The following is a 19,976-nucleotide window of genomic DNA, read 5'->3' on the forward strand; positions in this document are numbered from 1 at the left end:
GAGATAAAATGAGCAGGACACGATAGGGTTGGACCTGTATATCATATTCTGGACCACATACAATATGTTATACACCTCACCAGAGCGTCTACTGTTTGTTATACACCTCACCAGACCGTCTACGGTGCTGCTGCAGGAGCTTTTTAAGCCTCACATATAAGACTCGGTTCTTTTGCGCACATTTAATCCCTCGCGAAAAGACGGAACGTTTGCCGTCTCCAGCTCGCTTATTTACATCGAGTCCCTGTCACTTTAATGAAAACGTAATTAAAATAATATTAAAATGTTCAGGTAGGAAAACGGATGTAGTCAGTCGTTGTAAACCCGAGTTTGCCGGTTAAGGAAGTGAATCTAAAAGCAATGCTACAGTGCAGTAGCAGGTCGACAGCGGGTTTAGGAATGACAGCATTGTGTTTAATCGCAGCTCTAGCATTTGTTCTGAAATCAGAATGTGTTTTCTCTGAGAACCGGACTGTTGTGACTCTAAACAGCTCTCCATTGCACACAGACCGTCAGAATGGAAGTGAGTTTATAGCGACTTCGTCTACACTGAAAAGCAATGAAGACAAGGTCTGTTGGACATGTGACTGAACTACTGTCCAAATACGTCATGATAAAATAATTGTTTAAAAATTGTTTAAAACGTGTTGAATGAAATGAAAGGTTTTATGTGTTAAAAACAACCTTGCACTGTGTTTAATAGTGTTACATAAACGCGCGGATTATGTATTTTGGGGACCGAAGTATGATAATAAGTTTATTAATCTTTTATTAATGCGTTGTCAAGCGCTGATTGTGTGTTTCACGTGTGTTCCTAGTGTGCCAAGGTGATGACACTGCCTGCCATCCAGCGCTGCGAGTTTGTTGTGAACACCACAGACTGTCATATCGAGGGTGGCTTCATTAATTATCCCTATATCACTTTTTGCGTTTTCCCTCCTAAACTCTTACTCCTTGTCATTTTTTTCTATGTAAGTACCCCAAAGTTTGTCAACAAGCCTCGCGTACACATATGTGTTGAGTAGACAACTACAGCTTAGTGCGTGTGAGAGGTGTGGTGGTGGTGGGGGGTCAGATAAACACAAACCACAAATTCCATATGGTACCAATATGGAATACCCATAAATGTCAATAATAACAATGGTTGCAATCCCTATTGAATTTATTAAATATAACTATACACTAATATGTTTTTCCTATTCTGTTTCCTTCCCCTTTCAGGTTCTGTGGCTGTTGATTTTGTTCCTTATTCTTGGACTGATTGCATCAGAGTTGTTAGTATTGTTCTCAACTTTTAAGCAAGGTTATGATGGGTTTACCATTTTTAAATAGTGTTATATGCATTTTTGCTTTCACTTATAACAACAGTAAATTAATGCTGTAAACTGTCACAATTTACCTTAGGAGTTTCAGGATAATTCCCTTTTATTCCATTTTGCATATTATTTTAGTAACACCAGACACTTTTAAGTCTATTTCAATAGCCTATCAGTTTCTAGTAGTTTACTGAATGACATCAAATTAAGTAGCACTTTTAACTTTGAATTTATTACTGTGTATTCAAATATTTGCTTTAGATTAGAAACATACAGAAATATTTGCTTTTTAAATCTACACAGTTTGCTGTCTTGAAGAGGGAAATATGCATCACTTACATAGCTGGCTTGCTAAGAAATAAAATATGAAGGAATCCATGTTTTTTTCTTGCATTGCGAGTCAAAAATGACAAGGAGGAAACGACAGTCATTTAAAATGCCTTTACGCTTGACTATATTAAGATGTTTCCATTGTGTAAAACTATTGCAAATCTTTTTCTGATATGTGCATAGATTTAGTATAGGTATGTGAAACGCGATGAAAAAATGAATGTTTTAATTGAATAGTATTATTGGTTATTTTTAAAGGGCATTTAAGCATGCATAATGAAAATATTAATTGCCTTATTTTTTGCAGTTTTTGTCCGAACCTCTCTACTATCTCCTTTACTTTGAGGCTGACACATAATGTGGCTGTATCCTTGACCAAATTGGTACTCAACCATATGTTTGAGATGAGTTCATTTCTCTCTGCTTTTACATAAATCTTGCAAATGTGTTTTTCTTCAGGAGTGTAAGGCGCATCAGGAGTGTAAGGCGCTATAAGGCTAAGTTGCCTAATATATTGCCTAATATAACAGAAATCAACAGAAATCATACAGGGAGATGATCATAAGATTTTTGCTGTAGAGTGTATATTGTATTTGAACCTGTTGTTCTTAACTTTAACTGAAAAATTAATGCATTTATTCTTATTTTATTTATCTTTATAATTATTGGGATGAAGTCATTCAAAACAGATCCAATGCTTGTTTGTGACTCTACTTTTATTGTGAGAAGGTACTTTGTGCTTTTCCCTAATGGCATTGGTGTGCAGGGAGTGACATTTTTAGCCCTTGGTAATGGGGCTCCAGATGTATTCAGTGCCATGGCTGCTTTCTCACGTCCACAGACTGCTGGCATGGCAATTGGATCTTTGTTTGGTGAGTCTTCTGGATTGTGTTGTATAGTTTTTATAGTTGTCTCAGATTTGCTATTATAAAAGGTACACATTAAAAAGAACAATTCTAAACTGTAGGTAATGCCCATACTGTATATTTCTGTCTATAAGGAGCAGGCATCTTTGTGACCACAGTGGTTGCTGGAAGTGTTGCACTGGTGAAGCCTTTTACCGTGGCATCTCGCCCTTTTTTGCGTGATGTCATCTTCTACATGGCTGCTGTCTTCTGGACTTTCAACATTCTGTATAAGAGAGAGATTTATCTGCAAGAAGCCCTAGGTCTGCTTCTCTGTTTTGTGTTTCCAATTGTTCTCAAAGTAGTTTCTGATGGCTATGTGTACTTGCTAAATGGAGTTCTCATCTGCTTCTTTCTATGAATACATTATGTATATTTACTTGTATGAACATTCCATCTCATGTGTAGCAATGGTATGATATGTATCTCTGTTCCATCCTGCAGGGTATCTTGCAATGTACTTGCTGTATGTTATAACTGTGGTGGTGAGTGCATATATTTATAACCGTCAGGCACGCACTTTGCATGAACCGCTACCGAACTCTACAGAGTTTACCCAAGGTGAGGAGAGCCTTTTTTTGCTTTATAAACAAATATTTTGTAATTGTTTCATTGTAAACACAATACTTTTATAAATGTATGTGGACATCTGACCATCACTCTGCTCATACCAAGACCATTGCCACAAATTTGGAAGCACATGGCCTAAAAGGTCTTTGTAGACCACAGCATTACATTTAGTCCATGGGGCAAAGCCGATACACTATACAATAGGCAAATTATCCAATAAACAGAGCTGTGGTCAAACACAGTGGCAAACACGAGGCAATACACAAATGGTGTGGTACACAGAAAGACCTGATGATACTTCAGGATAGAGTGTGATTTAAATGTCCATGAATCTGGAAGAGATTATCTTACATTTTATTTTCTTGAATAAATTATCATTTAAAAATATATTTTGTTTTTATTCAGCATGTCAGATAATGCATTTAGTCTGGAAAATACGGAAATACTTAATTGAAATGGATGAGCCTGGAGTCTGTTTGTATTTGAGTCTTTTAATGCAAACTTATGGGTTTGGGCAAGTTATGAACCCTGAAAATCCCTGAAATATGAACTTTTTATTAGAGGAACTTCATTTTTAAATATTTGTAAAACTTGCATTTGATCACTGTCAAAAGTAAAGTTCTGTATGAGAATGTGTATTTTTCTTGTATATGCTGAAGTTTATCAATAATTGTTCATAATGTGTTCATTGTTTATAATGTGTGTGTGGGTGTTTCAGAGGAAGAGTGTGAGCCTTTGATCTCCTTCACTGAGTCAACCAGTAGCATTTTCCTGAGAGCTGTTAACCCCATAGATTCAAGGAGATGGAGAAGGATACACTGGGGCTGGAAAGTGCTCAAGATCATTCAGGTTAAACATATTTAATAGTTTACGTGTTGATTGAATTATTGGAATTTCTTTTGAAGGCGTTCTTTTGTGGTGTTGATGTGTCTTTCAGAGTTATTGTAAAATCATCTACAAGATACACTACCTGGCCAAAAAACGTCACTCACACACACACTGATATTTTGTTGGACCCCTTTTGCTTTGATTATGGCATGCCTTCTCTGTGGCATCATTCCAACGAGCTTATGCAATGTCACAACATTTATTTCCATCCAGAGTTGCATTAATTTCTTTACAAGATCTTGTGTTGATTATTGGAGAGTCAGACTGCTGTGCACATACCAAAATTTCTCAGTGTGGTTAAGGTCTGCACTCTGTAGTGGCCAATCCATGTGTGTAAATAAATTCTTATGCTCTTTGAACCACTCTTTCTAATGTCTCACCGAGGACTTCCTGTTGAGGCAGTAACCCAGGCTATGGAGTGATTTTACAGATAAAATTAAAAAGGAATTGCAAATAATATTTGCAATTGCGTTTCCTACTTGTCGTTGTAAAAACCATGACATCATTCAAACGCAAATACAAACCGTTTGCATTTGCAATTGCATTTCCTACTTGTCGCGTTCAGAGCCAGCCAAAACTCAAATGCAATACCAAATCCTTTTGCATTTGCATTTCCAATGTCTGCACTGTCAATCATTGTTGGGGTGGAATTATATTATGGGGTGTGTTTGTATCTGGAAGAGATGTCATTCACAGTCGACCGTCTGCCGCATCGTTTTTTACTCTTTAACATAGTGTAATGGATACCTATTCCAAATGTCGATCTACAGTAAATATAGTATTCCAATATCTCCTAAAGACTATGCTGTAGTTATGGATGCTATTCCCTCTGGTCTAAAGATGCTTTTTAAAAATATGCTTTTCTTCAGCCTTCTGCATACTCCTTGAATTCTGCTGATACTCTTGTTTCTCCCATTCCCCAATAAAAAAACAATAATCGCTGTATTCGGGCTCTGTTTCAAAGGGATATTGTCTCCAGCCCTACTATTATTTCATTTTTGAATAGTTTTATTGATAACCTGTCAAATTTTGAAACTTCACCATAAATACTTTATCACTAACAAAATCAAAGAAATTTCCTTTAAGCTCATTTATAAGTATTATCCTTGCAATTATTATCTTGTAAACAAATTTACTTGTGATATTGACATATGCTGTACTTTTTGTGGTTTGCATGATGAAATATTCTATAATTAATTTTGGAGTTTCTCTCACTCAGTCTGGTACTGGTCCTAGGGCTCACATCTTGTCCAACATTCAGCTGTGCTATTTGTTTCTAATGTTTTATTTGACAAATTTTATCATAAAGAAACATTTCTTAATCAACTTGCTGCTTTTTTTTTGTGGCTAAATTTAGAATTCACAAATGTAAATTAAAGGGGGGTCTTGTTCTTATTTTTAAAAGCTGAAATTCAACAATATTTAAATACATTGTTATGTTTAAGTAATAAAAAAGCTGTAAAATTTATTTCAATCAGTAAGCATTTTCACATTTTTGCTTTAGTTATTTATGTAATATTTTGCCCTTTTTTATTTTTTATTTTATATATAAAACATTATATATATATATATATATATATATATATATATATATATATATATATATATATATATATATATATATATATATATACACAGAGAGAGAGAGAGAGAAAGCCTTTCATTCACTTCACACTTCACTGAGCTTACTTACAACTAACAACTTTATAAATGTTGCTATTTGTTAAGGTCACAAACTCAATAAACCTGAATAAAATTATATGTTTTTTCAGTAAGAGGTAATCAATAGAGAAGGAACTGTCACCGGCCTGTTATGCGAGTCATCATAATGGCAACAATTTAATTTGTCACATCTTTCATAAATATTATGTTCACCGACTGGAGGCACTCAAAAAAAAGGTTGACCTGTAAATCAGAATCAGATTTATTGGCCAAGTGTGTTGACACACACAAGGAATTTGGTTCCCGCAGTTTGTGACTCTCAAAAGTACAGACATACACAATACTATACAAACTATACAAGACAATGCAGACGATGGGATACAATATAGACAGAATGAGTATAAAATATGCATGTTGAATGAATTTACTATATAAAATATGAATATAGAATATGACTGATCAGTTATGTACATAAAGTGTGGGCATGCAAATAACAATATTGTGCAATATTATGCTTTTGTACAATATACAGCAGCAGTGTGTAATATACAGATGATGTGATGACTGACAGTCCTGATAATGCAGTACTTATGATAAGAAGCAGTGAATATAATTACTTATGGTGAGTTGTTGATCAGGGTGATTGCCTGGGGAAAGAAACTGTTCCTGTGTCTGGCAGTTTTAGTAAGCAGAGTTCTGTAGCACCTGCCAGAAGGGAGGAGCTGAAAGAGGTTGTCCAGGGTTCAAGGGGTCAGTGGTGATTTTTCCTGCCCGGTTCCTGGTTTTTGTGTTGTAGTCCTGGAGAATGGGCAGGGGGGCGCCAATTATTTCTGCTGTTTTTACTGAGCGTTGCAGTCTGTTTTTGTCCTGTTTAGTTGCTGCACCAAACCAGATGGTGATGGATGTGCACAGGACCGATTTAATGACTGCAGTGTAGAACAGCATCAACAGCTCCTGTGGCAGACCATACTTCCTTAATTGGTGTAGAAAGTACATCCTCTGCTGGGCCTTTTTGATGATGGCATTTATGTTGCACTCCCATTTCAAATCTCTGGAAATGGTAGTGCCCAGAAACTTGAAGGCCTCCACAGATGACATCGGGCTGTTAGATATTGTGAGGGGGAGTAGTGTTGAGGGGTCTTTCCTAAAGTCCACTATCATCTCCACAGTTTTGAGGGTGTTTAGCTCCAGACTGTTCTGACTGCACCATAGCACCAGCCGCTTCACCTCCTACCGGTATGCAGACTCATCGCCATCTTGGATGAGACAGATGAGCGTAGTATCATCTGCAAACTTCAAGAGTTTAACAGTTTGGTCACTTGAAGTGCAGTCATTAGTGTATAGGTAGAATAACAGTGGGGAGAGGACACATCCCTGAGGAGTGCCAGTGCTGTCTGTCAGGAAGCTGGTGATCCTCTGACAGATAGAAGGGGGTACAGTGAACCTTAGGAGTTTGGTTTGGAGAATTTCCGGAATTATAGTATTAAAAGCCGAACTGAAGTCAACAAACAGAATCCGGGCGTATGTCCCTGGTCAGTCCAGGTGTTGCAGAATGTAGTGCAGTCCAATGTTGACTGCATCGTCCACTGATCTGTTTGCATGGTAGGCAAACTGTAGGGGATCCAGCATCCAGCAGTTCTGTGACAGTCTTTAGGTGGGCCAATACCAGCTCTTCGAAGGTCTTTATGACAACATATGTCAGAGCGACAGGCCTGTAGTCATTCAGTACAGTGATGGAGGGTTTCTTGGGGACCGGGATGATTGTAGAAAGTTCAAAGCATGAGGGAACTTCACACAGCTCCAGAGATCTGTTGAAGATATAAGTGAAGATAGGAGCCAGTTGATTAGCACATGCTTTGAGACAGAAGACAAGGAACGCCCCCAGCCCAGACGGGGTCGCCCCCTCCTGGGAGACCACGTCTGGGCCGGGGGCTTTCCTTGTCTTCTGTCTCTGAAAGAGTCGATTCACATCCTCTTCACAAATCGTGAGTGCATCTTGATTGCTGGGAGTTGTTGTTGATGGGGTTCCCAGAGGTGTGATGTCAGTCAGTGTGCTGGGTTGCATGGGAGGTGTGAAGATGATGTTCTGAAACCTGCAGTAGAAGGTGTTGAGCTCATCAGCCAGGTCTTTGTTTGCTTCAGTGGGAGATGGGGGGTGACTTGTAGTTCATGATGTCTTGCAGGCCTTTCCACACTGACGCAGGGTTGTTATCTGAAAACCTGCTTTTCAGAGTAGCTTTTTTGGCTATTCTGATCTCCTTTGTCAATAGGTTCCTGGCCTGCTTATACAGAGTTTTTTCCTCCCCTCTGTAGGCATCTTCCTTGGCTTGGCAAAGTTTCTTCAGTTTGGCTGTGAACCATGGCTTGTTATTACTGTACTTGCAGAAGGTTTTGGTTGGCACACACACCTGATGTGGCACAAAAACTGATGTATGATGTCACAGTGTCATTGCCTCACTGGTCCATCTCTTCACTGTTTTTACTACAGGCTTAGTAGATTTTAGTTTCTGCCTGTATGTTGGAATAAGATGAACCAAGCAGTGATCAGAGTTCCCCAAGGCTGCCCTGGGTACAGAGTGATATGCGTCCTTAAGAACTGTGTAGCAATGATCCAGATTTTTCTCCCTTGTGGGACAATTTATATGCTGTCTATATTTGGGAAGTTTGAGTGTTAGATTTGCCCTGTTAAAGTCTCCAAGAATAATAAAAAGAGAATCCGAATTGTTTTGCTCCAAGCCAGATATTTGGTTTGCCAGGTTTTGCAGTGCATCACTCACGTTGGCCTGCGGTGGGATGTAAACTCCGGTCAGGATGAATGAGGAGAATTCCCGCAGTGAATAAAACGGTTTATAGTTAATGCACATTGATTCCAGGTTTGGGCTGCAGTATTTATTCAGCACTGTGACATCTGTACACCAATGTAAATGGCGTCACTTCCAGATACAAACACGCTCCACAATGTAATCCCACGCCCAAAAATGATTGACAGGTTTGCGTGCGGACATTGTAAAATGCAAATGTAAAAGGATTTGCGATTGCATTTGAGTTTTGGCAGGCTCCGTACTTGAATAGGAAACGCAATTGCAAATGCAAACGGTTTGTATATGTGTTTGAATGATGTCATGGTTTTTACAACAAGAAGAAGGAAATGCAATTGCAAATTATTTTTGTAATTTATTTTTAATTTTATCCACAAAATCACTCCATACCAGGGAATGGAAGCACCCATGGAGGGAATGGAGGCCATATGGCAAAGGAACAATTCAGCGGAAGCGATCATCTTCAATTCCCTGACAAGCAGTGCTATAACACCTGATCCCCATGTTCACATGTGCTTCAGATACTGGTTCTGTGCCAGCATTCCAATAGCATCAAGACATAACATAGCATCTTGTGCTCTTCACAGGGAATCGGGTTACATATTACTTTCACTAATAAGCATAGCCATGAGTTTTTAACAATTTGGTTTCATGTTTAAATTGTTTAAGTGATCTCTGACCATTATCATTCAATAATTTTTTCCAACCACATTACTTCCTCAAAGATGATGTTTCACCGCTATCCTTCCAGGTATTAATAATGTGTATTAATTAATAATAATAATCAGTTCTTAACTTAACTTTTGCAGTTTCAACAATCTCCATAGTTGTTTTCTTTGCTTTCTTTGGCCAATAATTTGACCCTTCTAAAACAGAGCAACATTATTTCCACAGGATAATTCAATTTAAATTATACTTGTATAGCACTTTTAACAATTCCCATTGTCTCAAAGCAGCTTTACAGATGTATGGAAACAGAAAAGAGAGGAAAAAAAGAAATAAACATATAATGATAAGAAAAAAAATAAAGACACAAATAAACAAATGAATATATACAATTCTAAGGTTTAAAATTAATTTAAAAAATATTAACTTAAAATTTAAAATAGTGTTTATCTATCCCTATCCCTAATGAGCAAGCTGGAGGCAACATCTGAAAGGAAAAACTCCCTGAAATGATATGAGGAAGAAACCATGAGAGGAACCAGTCTCAGAAGGAACCCATCCTCATTTCTGTGACACTGTACAGTAAATCATGTAAATGTAAATAATGTCCTTCCTACAAAGGTTTATAATAGTGCAACTGAGAGCTTCGTAGGAACTAATGGGTCATCGCAAACTCTTCAGCACAGACCTGATTGCTGATAAAGACCAGGCCATACAGCTGACTGACACAACATTGGTTCAAAGAAGGCATGACAGTATCCGGGCAGCTCCATCCACAACAGTCCCATGAGACACTGGCTGACCATGCAGATCAATCCCTGGCAGGGTGACCATCGGGTGACATGACTCCAACCAGGGGTAGACTAGCTATGACAGCATAACTAAAAGGCTAGTGCCAGAAGGTGTCACAGACAAGAGTGTTTCCTGGGATGTAAAGCGTCACATCACTCCACATTCTGCAACTCTGAGCAACTCGTGGTAAGCCGACATCATCCGGGCATCCCAGTTCATCAAACACTCTATGCCCAGGAGCCCTCCAGATCTACTCCTTTACCTAAGAAAATCTATTCATAAAAAGCACGTGCCACAGTACCTGAGTGATCTTTTGTTTTGGTTTTTTATTATCCGTCACGCCTACTTTGATTAAAAGGGGCAGGCTATTTGGTAGTACCTCAAGTACAAAAGGCAGTTATGGAACAGACTTCCAATTAGTGTTCAGGACTCAGACACAGTCTCAGTATTTAACACTAATTGGAAGTCTGTTCCATAACTGCCTTTTGTACTGGAGGTACTACCAAATAGCCTGCCCCTTTTGATCAAAGTAGGCGTGACGGATAATAAAAAACCAAAACAAAAGATCACTCGGGTACTGTGGCACGTTTTAAAGGTTAGTAATAGTATTCTATAATCAATGCGGAACTTGACTGGGAGCAAATGCAATGAGGATAAAGTATAGGTGATATGTTTATATCTTCTAAGCAATATTTCTGAGATGAAAGAAAGTGAGCTTCAAGTGAGAGACCGGTATCAATAATCACACCAAGGTTTTACTGCTGCACATGATGTAATAGTCCATCCAGAGTAACTCTGTAATCAGAAAGCTTATTTCTGGCTGCCTGTGGACCTAGTAAAATGACTTCTGTCTTGTCAGAGTTAAGCAGAAGGAAGTTAGTAAGCATCCACTGTCTAATGTCCTTCACACAATCTTCGATCTTATTAAGCTGGTGACTCACATCTGACTTAGCAGAAACAAGTGTCATCAGCATAACAGTGGAAGCCAGTACCATGTTTCCGAATAAATTGCACAAAGGGGTAGAATATATAGGGAGATTTCTAATGGGCTCAAAACAAAACCTTGCAGAACACCGAACATTACCTTAGTTACCTCATTACCTTAGTTAGGTGAAATGTGCAGTATGCTCATATATTTAGCCGGTACAATGTGTGTACATTATGTACAATTAACAACCAGATAATGGAATCAGCAAATGAACTTGTGCAATATGCTCATACGTGTCAGTACACACAGTATACTATTGGGCCTCCTTTCAGTAGCACTACACATTATATTCAGTATGCATTTATATATGTATATGTGTAAATTTATGTAAATATATTATATATAAGATACTATAAGGTGCAAACAGATTGTACAGGTACAGATTGTATATGTAAATATATTATATATAATACTATAAGGTGCAAAACAGATTGTACAGATACAGAAGTGACATGGATGTGCATTGGATGGTATCTAGTGGTAGCAGATGGATTATGGCATTGAATGCAGTGTGTATGTAAAGTCCAGTGTGTCTAGTGCAGTGTGAGTGGATAGTCCGAAGTTAAGGTGCAGTGTGTGGCATACCATATTGTAAAAGTATGCTGTAGGGTGTATTAGTTGTGACTGTTGGTTAGTTTGATAGCCTGAGGGAAAAAGCTATCCCTCAGTCGACTGGTGCGGGATCGGATGCTGTGGAGACGTCTTCTTGAGGGGAGCAGAGAGAGCAGTTTGTGGGACGGGTTGCTGGAGTCACTGATGATCCTCCGGACCTTTCTTATACACCGCCTTGTGTAGATATCCTGGAGGGAGGGAAGCTCACCTCCAACAATGTGGCTGGCAGTTCGCACAATCCTTTCCAGAGCTTTGCGGTTGCCAGCTGTGCTGTTTCCAAACCAGGCAGTGATGCAGGATGCTCTCTATAGTGCAGGTGTGGAATGTTCTGAGGATGCTGTGGCTCATTCCAAACTTCCTCAGCCGTCTCAGAAAGAAGAGGCGTCGATGTGCCTTCCTCAGTACTGCGTCAGTGTGTATGGCCCAGGTGAGATCCTCACTGATGTTGACGCCGAGAAACTTAAAGCTGCTCACCCGTTCCACAGGTGTCTTGTTGATGGTGATGGGTTTGTATTCACTCCTCTGTCTCCTGAAAACCACCACCAGCTCCTTGGTATTGTCAATGTTGAGTGAGAGGTGGTTCTCCTGACACCATGTAGTCAGGGTGCTCACCTCTTCTCTGTAGGCCGTCTCATCATTGTCAGTGATCAGGCCTATCACCGTTGTGTCATCTGCGAATTTGACGGAGCTATGTGTGGCTGCACAGTCGTGTGCATACAGGGAGTACAGGAGTGGGCTGAGGACACAGCCCTGAGGAGCACCAGTGTTGAGGATCAGCGGGGATGAAGTATTGCTGCCCACTCTTACCACCTGACTCCTGCCTGTCAGGAAGTCCAGAATCCAGCTGCACAGAGCTCTGTTTAGTCCCAGAGTCTGGAGCTTCGCAACAAGTGTGGCATGCACTATAGTGTTAAATGCTGAGCTGTAGTCAACAAACAGCATTCTCACATAGGTATTTTCCAGGTGGGAGAGAGCAGTATGAAGGGTGAAAGCAATAGCATCATCTTTGGAACGGTTGCTACGATATGCAAATTGTAGCGGATCAAGTGAGGCAGGCAGCACAGAGCAGATGTATTCTCTGATGAGTCTCTCAAAGCACTTGCTGAAGATGGGTGTGAGAGCAACTGGTCTCCAGTCATTTAGGCATGTGATGTTATTTTTCTTTGGTATCGGCACAATGGTGGATTTTTTGAAGCACGATGGGACCACAGACAGACAAAGGGAGAGGTTGAAAATGTCTGTGAAGACACCGGCTAGTTGGGATGCGCATGTTCGGAGCACACGGCCTGGGCTGCCATCAGGACCCACAACCTTGCGGATGTTTACTCGTCAAAAGGATCGGGTTACATCTGCGACAGAGACAGAGAGTGCACTCACATCTTCTGCCGCAGCTGTGGGAGCGCTCTCTGTATGGGTGGGGTTGTGAGCTTCGAAACGAACATAAAAGTTATTTAGCTCATCCGGTAGAGAGGCAGCAATGTTCACAGTCGCTGGTTTGTTCCCTTTAAAGTCTGTGATGTTGTTGATGCCCTGCCACATGCTTCTTGCATCATTGGTGTTAAATTGTTCTTCAACATTTTTTTTTTATATTGCCTTTTTGCAGCTTTGATGGTTTTCCTGAGATCGAAGCTGGCTTGTTCACGATCATAAGGATTCCTGCTGATTCCTTAAAAGCGGATGTCCGTGCTGACAAGGCTGCTCGAACATTGCTATTAATCCACGGTTTTTGGTTGGGGTAGACGCAGATTGTTTTTGTCGGCACAACATCTTCTATACACTTTCTGATTGAAACACGTGACAGAATCTGAGTACGCCTCTATGTCTTCATCAGACGTTTCCCGGAATATGTCTCAGTCCACGTGATCAAAACAGTCCTGTAGTATAGTGTCTTATTGGTCTGACCAGCATTGGATTGTCCTGAGGGTGCGTGCTTCCTGTTTCAGTTTCTGCCTATAAGCAGGCAGGAGCAGAATGGACGAGTGATCCAATTTGCCGAAAGGTGGGTGGGGGAGGGATTTATAGGCATCCCAGTAGGGAGAGTAGCAGTGGTCCAGTACACGGTCACCATGCGTGTTGATGGTGATGTGTTGGAAATATTTTGGAGCTATTATTCTGAAGTTGGTTTTGTTAAGTCCCACTTAACAATAAAAGCTGCATCTGGGTATGTGGTTTCCTGCTCACTTATATTCCCATGCAGCAACTTGAGTGCCTGGTCTGTGTTGGCTTGAGGAGGAATGTAAACAGCTGTGATAATGACCGCTGTAAATTCCCTCGGTAACCAGAATGGTCGACACAGAAGCATATGAAATTCTAGATCAGGGGAGCAGAAGGATTTGATAGAGTGGAGGTTCCTTTCATCACACCATGAGTTTATAAAAAAACAAACACCCCCACCTCTGCTTTTCCCTGTGAGCACTTTTGTCCTGTCTGAGTGGTGCACGGAGAACCCCGTGAGCTCGATGGCTGAGTCTGGAACCTCCACAGATGCCGCTGTCTTCCCTCTTTTCCGGCGGCGTTTCCTCAGTCGCGTCCACATGGCCCAGACAAAGGTCTCTGATGCTGTGTTTGTAAACACATATACATATACACATATTTTCCTGTATTGTCCTCTTTTTGTTTACTTCTGGAGTTTCCTTGAAATTTCCCCGTACGTTTATTCTGACCAATCGAGAAGCAGTTTAGGAAATACGCTCAAAGACATGCGGCCAATGAGTGATGTGGATGTTATCTCATGACTGCATTTTGGTTCGTTTCAACTGGTGCAGAACAGAACGATCAGTGTGGTGTGAAAAGGAACCAAAACTGCTAAAAAGCTACAATGTATCATTTTTTGCTTTTGGTCCGGACCAAATGAACCGAACTATAGGTGTGAAAGCACCCTAACAGTCCTAGCTTCAGATCAAAGGTGCTGGCTGTGCATTCACTGTGATCTAATTTTATGCTATTAAGGTTACTAAAACAAATTTTCTGAGTGTTTATAGTTTTTTGTTTAGCTCGGGAAACAGACACAGTCACCCAGGGTTCACAATATAAAATCAAATTCAAAATTTTTTTTAAACTTTCAGACATCAACTTTACTAATTTACACACCTCCACAATATTACTCTTAGTAATCTCTGACTGCCGAAGGTGTATATCGTTACCTTCTACGTGGAAAACTACCTTTGAGTACCTATGCTTGCCTAAGACCCTAAGATTGCCTGCTATGTCCAGCACCCTGTCTCCATGAATATACATAACCAGTGCTGCTGGACCCCCTTAAGGCCTAGCTAATTTCACATGCCTTAAGATGGTGTCTCCTACTGTATAACCTGAACTCTTTCTGGTTTCTCAGTGGGTGCTTCACTGAGGAGAGCAACCTTGTTAAACACCCATTCTACCCGCTGTGAGGGCTCTAATGTTGGAGTTATAGGGTTACTAACTCTGCCTAAGGCATCCAGATTTTCCAATTGAACCTATTTACTTATTTTTTAGTAAAATCCAGGTGGTGACTTTTTTGGCCATGCAGTGTATATGAACGCTTTAATGGCCATTTTTAAATCTGCCATCAGCTTTTGATGAATGTTTACATTCACATTTGCTTTAGGGGACAGTTCCTAATTACTAGTATTGTAAATTAACAATTCAAGTGATAATTGCTGTTTGCCTTGCTCTAGCTGCCATTTGAGGTGGTGCTGCTACTGACAGTTCCAGTTGTTGATACTGATCAAAGGGAATGTAACTGGAAACGCCCTCTTAACTGCCTTCACCTTATCACTGGGCCACTGGTGTGTGTGCTTACCTACAATTCAGGGACATGTAAGTGTGTCAACATGGGACCAGACACAAGAAACATTTAGTTCTGTGTTTTACCTATAGAGAGATTAACTTTGCTCTTTTAGAGACTGTTTTTGAGCATAAATTAATGTACGTTGTAGTGGTATTTGAATATTACTGAGTAATTATTCTTTTTTTGTATTTTGCAGATGGTTTGTACCTCATTGAAGGAGAGTTTCCTGTTTGGATGCTCACAGCCTTTGTTGGAGCCTTTCTCTCAGGCATAGTCTACTGTTCCTCCACTAATGAGCATCGTCCTTTTTACCACTTTGTGAGAATTAATTCCACACTTGTTGTCTACAATCGGATACAGTTGAATTGTTCTCTAATATTAAGTATACCCTCTGTTATATTACTATAAAATACTTTGAATCAAACCAATGAGTAAAATAAAAGTAATTTTTAGCTTAAAAACTAAAACATATTTATCTAAGTCATGAATTTATATACAACTATTACCTATGTCAGACATCATCACTCCCCAAATTGAGGCAAAATAGAATTCTGACTGAAATACAGCTGTAAGTCAACCAGTGAGAACAAAAGAACATTAAAGCATGTAAACAGGACTGTAAACAAATGGTAGTGAAGGATTCTGATAGACTACTAAAAAAGGGATAAATGTTTCCATACTGATAGTTTTAGCAGTTGTATTGCTAAGCATCTTATTTGTTTATTTATTTGACTGTATAGATATAGCTATATAAAGATATAGCTAACTGATTTATTTTATTTTATTTTGCCTTGGTGTGAACTAGCAGTTGTGATATCCATCTGTACAAAGGAGAATACTCTTGCATAACCCACTTTATAAAACTGTTCTTTTGCATGTCAGTTACAATAATGTTTTTACCCTAGAAAGAGAAATTCTAAAATCTTATATCCTCTATGTATAAAAAGTACATTATGTTTTAAGTATGCACTGTATGAACTCATTATGTCTATGTGTAGTGTGGCTCATTAGTATGTCATGGTGTGTGTATGTGCAGCTCTTCGCTTTAGTGGGATTTATAGTGAGTGCTTTGTGGATCAACACAGTGGCTTCAGAAGTTGTAAGTGTGTTGCACCTGATGGGCATCGTCCTTCGTTTGAGTAATACTGCACTAGGACTCACACTTCTTGCATGGGGAAACAGCATTGGAGGTAATACAAACATTGGTACCTCAGAACTGTAAGAATACCTCAATCATATAGAGCTTTGCTGCAGTTAATCCTAAAGTTACAAAAAGGCTTCAAAATATGCGGGTATTTTCCCCCTTATATTCAGTTGAGCTATTCAGTTATTTTAACAATATACACAAATTAAGTTTCACAGCAAATTAGCATGGAAATCTCAGTCAGAATTCTAAGAAATTAGAGCCAACAGTGACACTTTAAAATCCATTGTCTTAGTTTATTTGTTTTTTTAAACAGATTGCTTTGCTGACATCACTATAGCACGACAAGGCTACCCCCGAATGGCCATTTCAGCCTGCTTCGGAGGCATCATTTTCAGTATCCTTTTAATAAAAAAACTTTTTCAGCAGTCAGTAGCATTTTTTTTCCATTTGGAATTTGCAGCTGTCCTTTCCGTTCATGGATCTGTTCACACTCAAACTGAACACAAATATATGTTTATTTTTTTTTAAGTAGACCTTAGCATCTGTTTATCTCAGACTTGCTTTTTGGAGTTGGTCTTGGGTGCCTTTTGCAGATGATCAACCTTCATGATGTTGTAATGGTATGTCTGAGTTACCATATTTTACAGTTTTCATTGTATGTCTACAGAGGACATGTTTACATGTGATTGTGAGTTTTAAATTCTCATAATTGTTCTTTACTTTGTAATAATAATACTTTGTTTGTTTTTTTTAAATCCATGAAATTGATTTAATAGAGACAAATATCGTACTTATTTGGAATTTAGAAAATAGAAAACTCAAATAGACTACAGATATGACTCACATGACCCTTGTTTATGCGCAGCTGGAATCAGAAGGTTTGCTGTGTTGGGTACTGGCAGCAGCTCTGGGTCTCTCTCTGGTCTTCTCATTTGTGCTCGTTCCTCTGCAATGCTTTCACTTGAGCCGAGCCTATGGCATCTTCCTCCTGCTCTTCTATGCTGCCTTTCTTACCATTGCACTGCTTACAGAATTTGGAAAAATCCACATGTAAACCTGTATGCACAAAGTGCAGAATTTTTAACAGTGTATAAACAATATAAAATTTCAGAAATATGTTATTTTTAAGCAGTGCGACTGCTGAATCTGGATGATTGTTTGATTTTATTACACACAACCCTTGTGGTATTATTAGATTACTTTAGTTACTTGTTTTATTATTGTTTACTGCCATTCATCTCTTACTTACATACCAGTATATGAAAATGTTTTCATATACTTTGGAAAACTGTGAAAACTCATTTACTAAGAAATGTATGAATCTTGATCACTTGATAAAATAAAACTAAATTTGATTATTTTATGAATAAAGTGTGTGTCCTTGATTTGCAAGGATGCAAGAATGCTGCTTCCTCACAACTCTTATCCAGGCATTGAAGGTCAATAAGCCTGTACATGATCAAAGAGGAACTGAATGTCCTGCGAGTCTTCTTCATACTGTCAAGATAGAGCGCTAAAAGAACAGGATAGACTCAAACCAAGAACATTAAATCAGAAGAGGTTAAGATGACATATAACACAGAAATACATTTCACATGACAGAGGTTTCCTCGTTTCTATTCCCTTAAGACTAAGGTTATGTTATCAGCAAGCCTTACCATCCTGCTTATGTTTGCAGAAACACAGAGTACAAAAACAAGAAAACAAGAACACCCTTATCATAGGTCAGCATGACCAGAGTGGGGAGAACATTCCTTTCGACAGAGAAAGACAGATGTGGAAAGAAAATGAAATAAGCACAAAAATTAATTAACATAAAGAACATTCATTTCAGCAGACTTTCAGAATCTGATTTAATAGGAAGTTAATTTTACACACTTCTACAATATTAGGTGAGAAAGTTTGTGGGACAATACATAAAACATGGTTGTGGAAACATCAGGTTACTGTCGTAACCCCGGTTCTCTGAAACATCGAGTGGAGAGATCCACCTATGGGAAGGGCATCCGTTCCTGACCTCTACAGAAGCATCCAATTGCACCAAGTCTGGCTTGACAGACAGGAGCACGTGCCAAAGGCAGGTAAGGTAACGCCCCTTACCCGAGTGCATAATGAACCTGCACGAGCTGCCTTTCCTCAGTGTACATATTCGCTTTTTATGCAGCAAGCGGGGCAAACTTGGTGGATCTCTCCACTCGATGTTTCAGAGATGCAGGGTTTATCTCTGATCCTCACAGCTCAGGCAAAAGGGCAAAAGGCTCAGCCAAAGGGAAACATAGCATGCGGCAACATGCATGTTAAAACCCCTGCTGGAAAAGAACATGGAAATAAACATGTAAATGGACCAACCTGAGTGTACGGCTGGGAGAAGACCATATGCCTGAAAAACATGCACAGCCAGGCCGGGCAGACAGAGCTGACAAGATTGCGGGCCTCGTAGCACGTGGCTACAAAGAGCCCACACTCAAGACCGCATGAGCCACCGTGGTACGGGTAACATCAAGCCGGTAGTGCCTGACAAAGTTGTGCGGAGAGGACCAGCTCGCCGCGGCACAAATGTCCTGCAAAGGAACTCCCTCAAACAGAGCCCATGAAGCAGCCAAGCCTCTAGTGGAGTGAGCCCTGAGGCCACCTGGAGGATGCATGCCCCTAGACTCATATGCTAAGGAGATAGCTTCTCCAATCCAGTGAGAGAGGCGTTGCTTAGAGATGGGTTTTCCCATGTTCGGCGGGGCCCAAGAGATGAAGAGCTGATTGCTCCCCCAAAAAGAGTTCGTCCTGTCCACGTACACCCGTAGGGTGCTCGGGGCACAAAGCATTGAACCTCTGGTTCTCTGCAGAGGAAAAAGGAGGAGGGTGAAAAGCGGAGATCTCAATCACACCACCAGTGAAGGCTGGAAAGCACTTAGGCACGGAGGATGGGTTAGGCTTAAGCCAAACCCTATTCCCGCTGAGCGAGAATTTGGTGCACGAGGAATGAACTGAGAGCACATGCAAATCACCGACATGTTTGGTGGAAGCCAAAGCCAGGAGCAGCGCCCTCTTGAAAGACAGCAACCTGAGGGAGATATCCCCCCAGGGGCTCAAAAGGCTGCTGGGCCAACACCTCCAGCACCATGGAGAGATCCCAATCTGGGACCACACTCCTGGTGACCGGCAGGGAGCGGCACGCACCCCTCCTAAATCTACGGATAAGGGGGTGCTGCCCCACCGTAGCGTCGCCAAAACCGGCGTGACATGCAGCGATAGCCACCAAATAGACCTTAACCTTCGAAAAGGTCCTGCCACGATCGATAAGGCCCTGTAAAAAAAACCAGAATATCAGTGACTGAGCACAGATACGAGACGATCTGGTGCTCCTCGCACCACGCCTCAAACATACGCCATTTGCAATAATAGAGAGAGCGTGTGGAAGGGGCCCTAGCACTTTGAATCATGGCGATAACACGGGGGGGAAAGCCCCAGCATGCTCAAATTTGCCCTCTCACGGGCCAGGCCCAGAGAGCCACCCT

The 19,976-nt window shown here is 40.2% G+C and overlaps 1 protein-coding gene across 3 annotated transcripts; it reads left to right on the forward strand.

The window, feature by feature from the left end:
- The first annotated feature begins 103 nt into the window (after positions 1 to 103).
- Positions 104 to 17,822, forward strand: slc8b1 (solute carrier family 8 member B1). Of its 3 annotated transcripts, none has more exons than XM_027168464.2 (14): positions 104 to 570; positions 819 to 971; positions 1,222 to 1,274; positions 1,954 to 2,011; positions 2,413 to 2,518; positions 2,647 to 2,814; positions 2,996 to 3,112; positions 3,840 to 3,970; positions 15,205 to 15,346; positions 15,514 to 15,635; positions 16,354 to 16,507; positions 16,778 to 16,858; positions 17,015 to 17,084; positions 17,330 to 17,481. In XM_027168464.2, the coding sequence occupies exons 1-13, from the start codon at positions 361 to 363 to the stop codon at positions 17,059 to 17,061; spliced, it is 1,542 nt and encodes a 513-aa protein (XP_027024265.2). In that variant the 5' UTR covers positions 104 to 360; the 3' UTR covers positions 17,062 to 17,084; positions 17,330 to 17,481. The 3 variants fall into 3 exon arrangements, with proteins under 3 accessions (XP_027024265.2, XP_027024263.2, XP_027024264.2); XM_027168462.2 differs by having other exon boundaries at positions 106 to 570; positions 17,020 to 17,084; positions 17,330 to 17,822; XM_027168463.2 differs by having other exon boundaries at positions 383 to 523; positions 17,020 to 17,084; positions 17,330 to 17,822.
- The last annotated feature ends 2,154 nt before the right edge of the window (positions 17,823 to 19,976 follow it).

This window comes from Tachysurus fulvidraco, chromosome 1 (assembly GCF_022655615.1).
Source record: "Tachysurus fulvidraco isolate hzauxx_2018 chromosome 1, HZAU_PFXX_2.0, whole genome shotgun sequence".
In the NCBI taxonomy this organism is placed as follows: domain Eukaryota; kingdom Metazoa; phylum Chordata; class Actinopteri; order Siluriformes; family Bagridae; genus Tachysurus; species Tachysurus fulvidraco.

Excerpts from the sequence above, each read along its gene's own strand:
- slc8b1 (XM_027168462.2), top strand. The coding sequence starts at position 361 with ATGCTACAGTGCAGTAGCAGGTCGACAGCGGGTTTAGGAATGACAGCA. Across the intron at positions 2,012-2,412 it reads GGCTGACACATAATGTGGCT|GGAGTGACATTTTTAGCCCT; the intron begins GTATCCTTGACC and ends ATTGGTGTGCAG. Across the intron at positions 15,636-16,353 it reads ATCGTCCTTTTTACCACTTT|CTCTTCGCTTTAGTGGGATT; the intron begins GTGAGAATTAAT and ends GTGTATGTGCAG.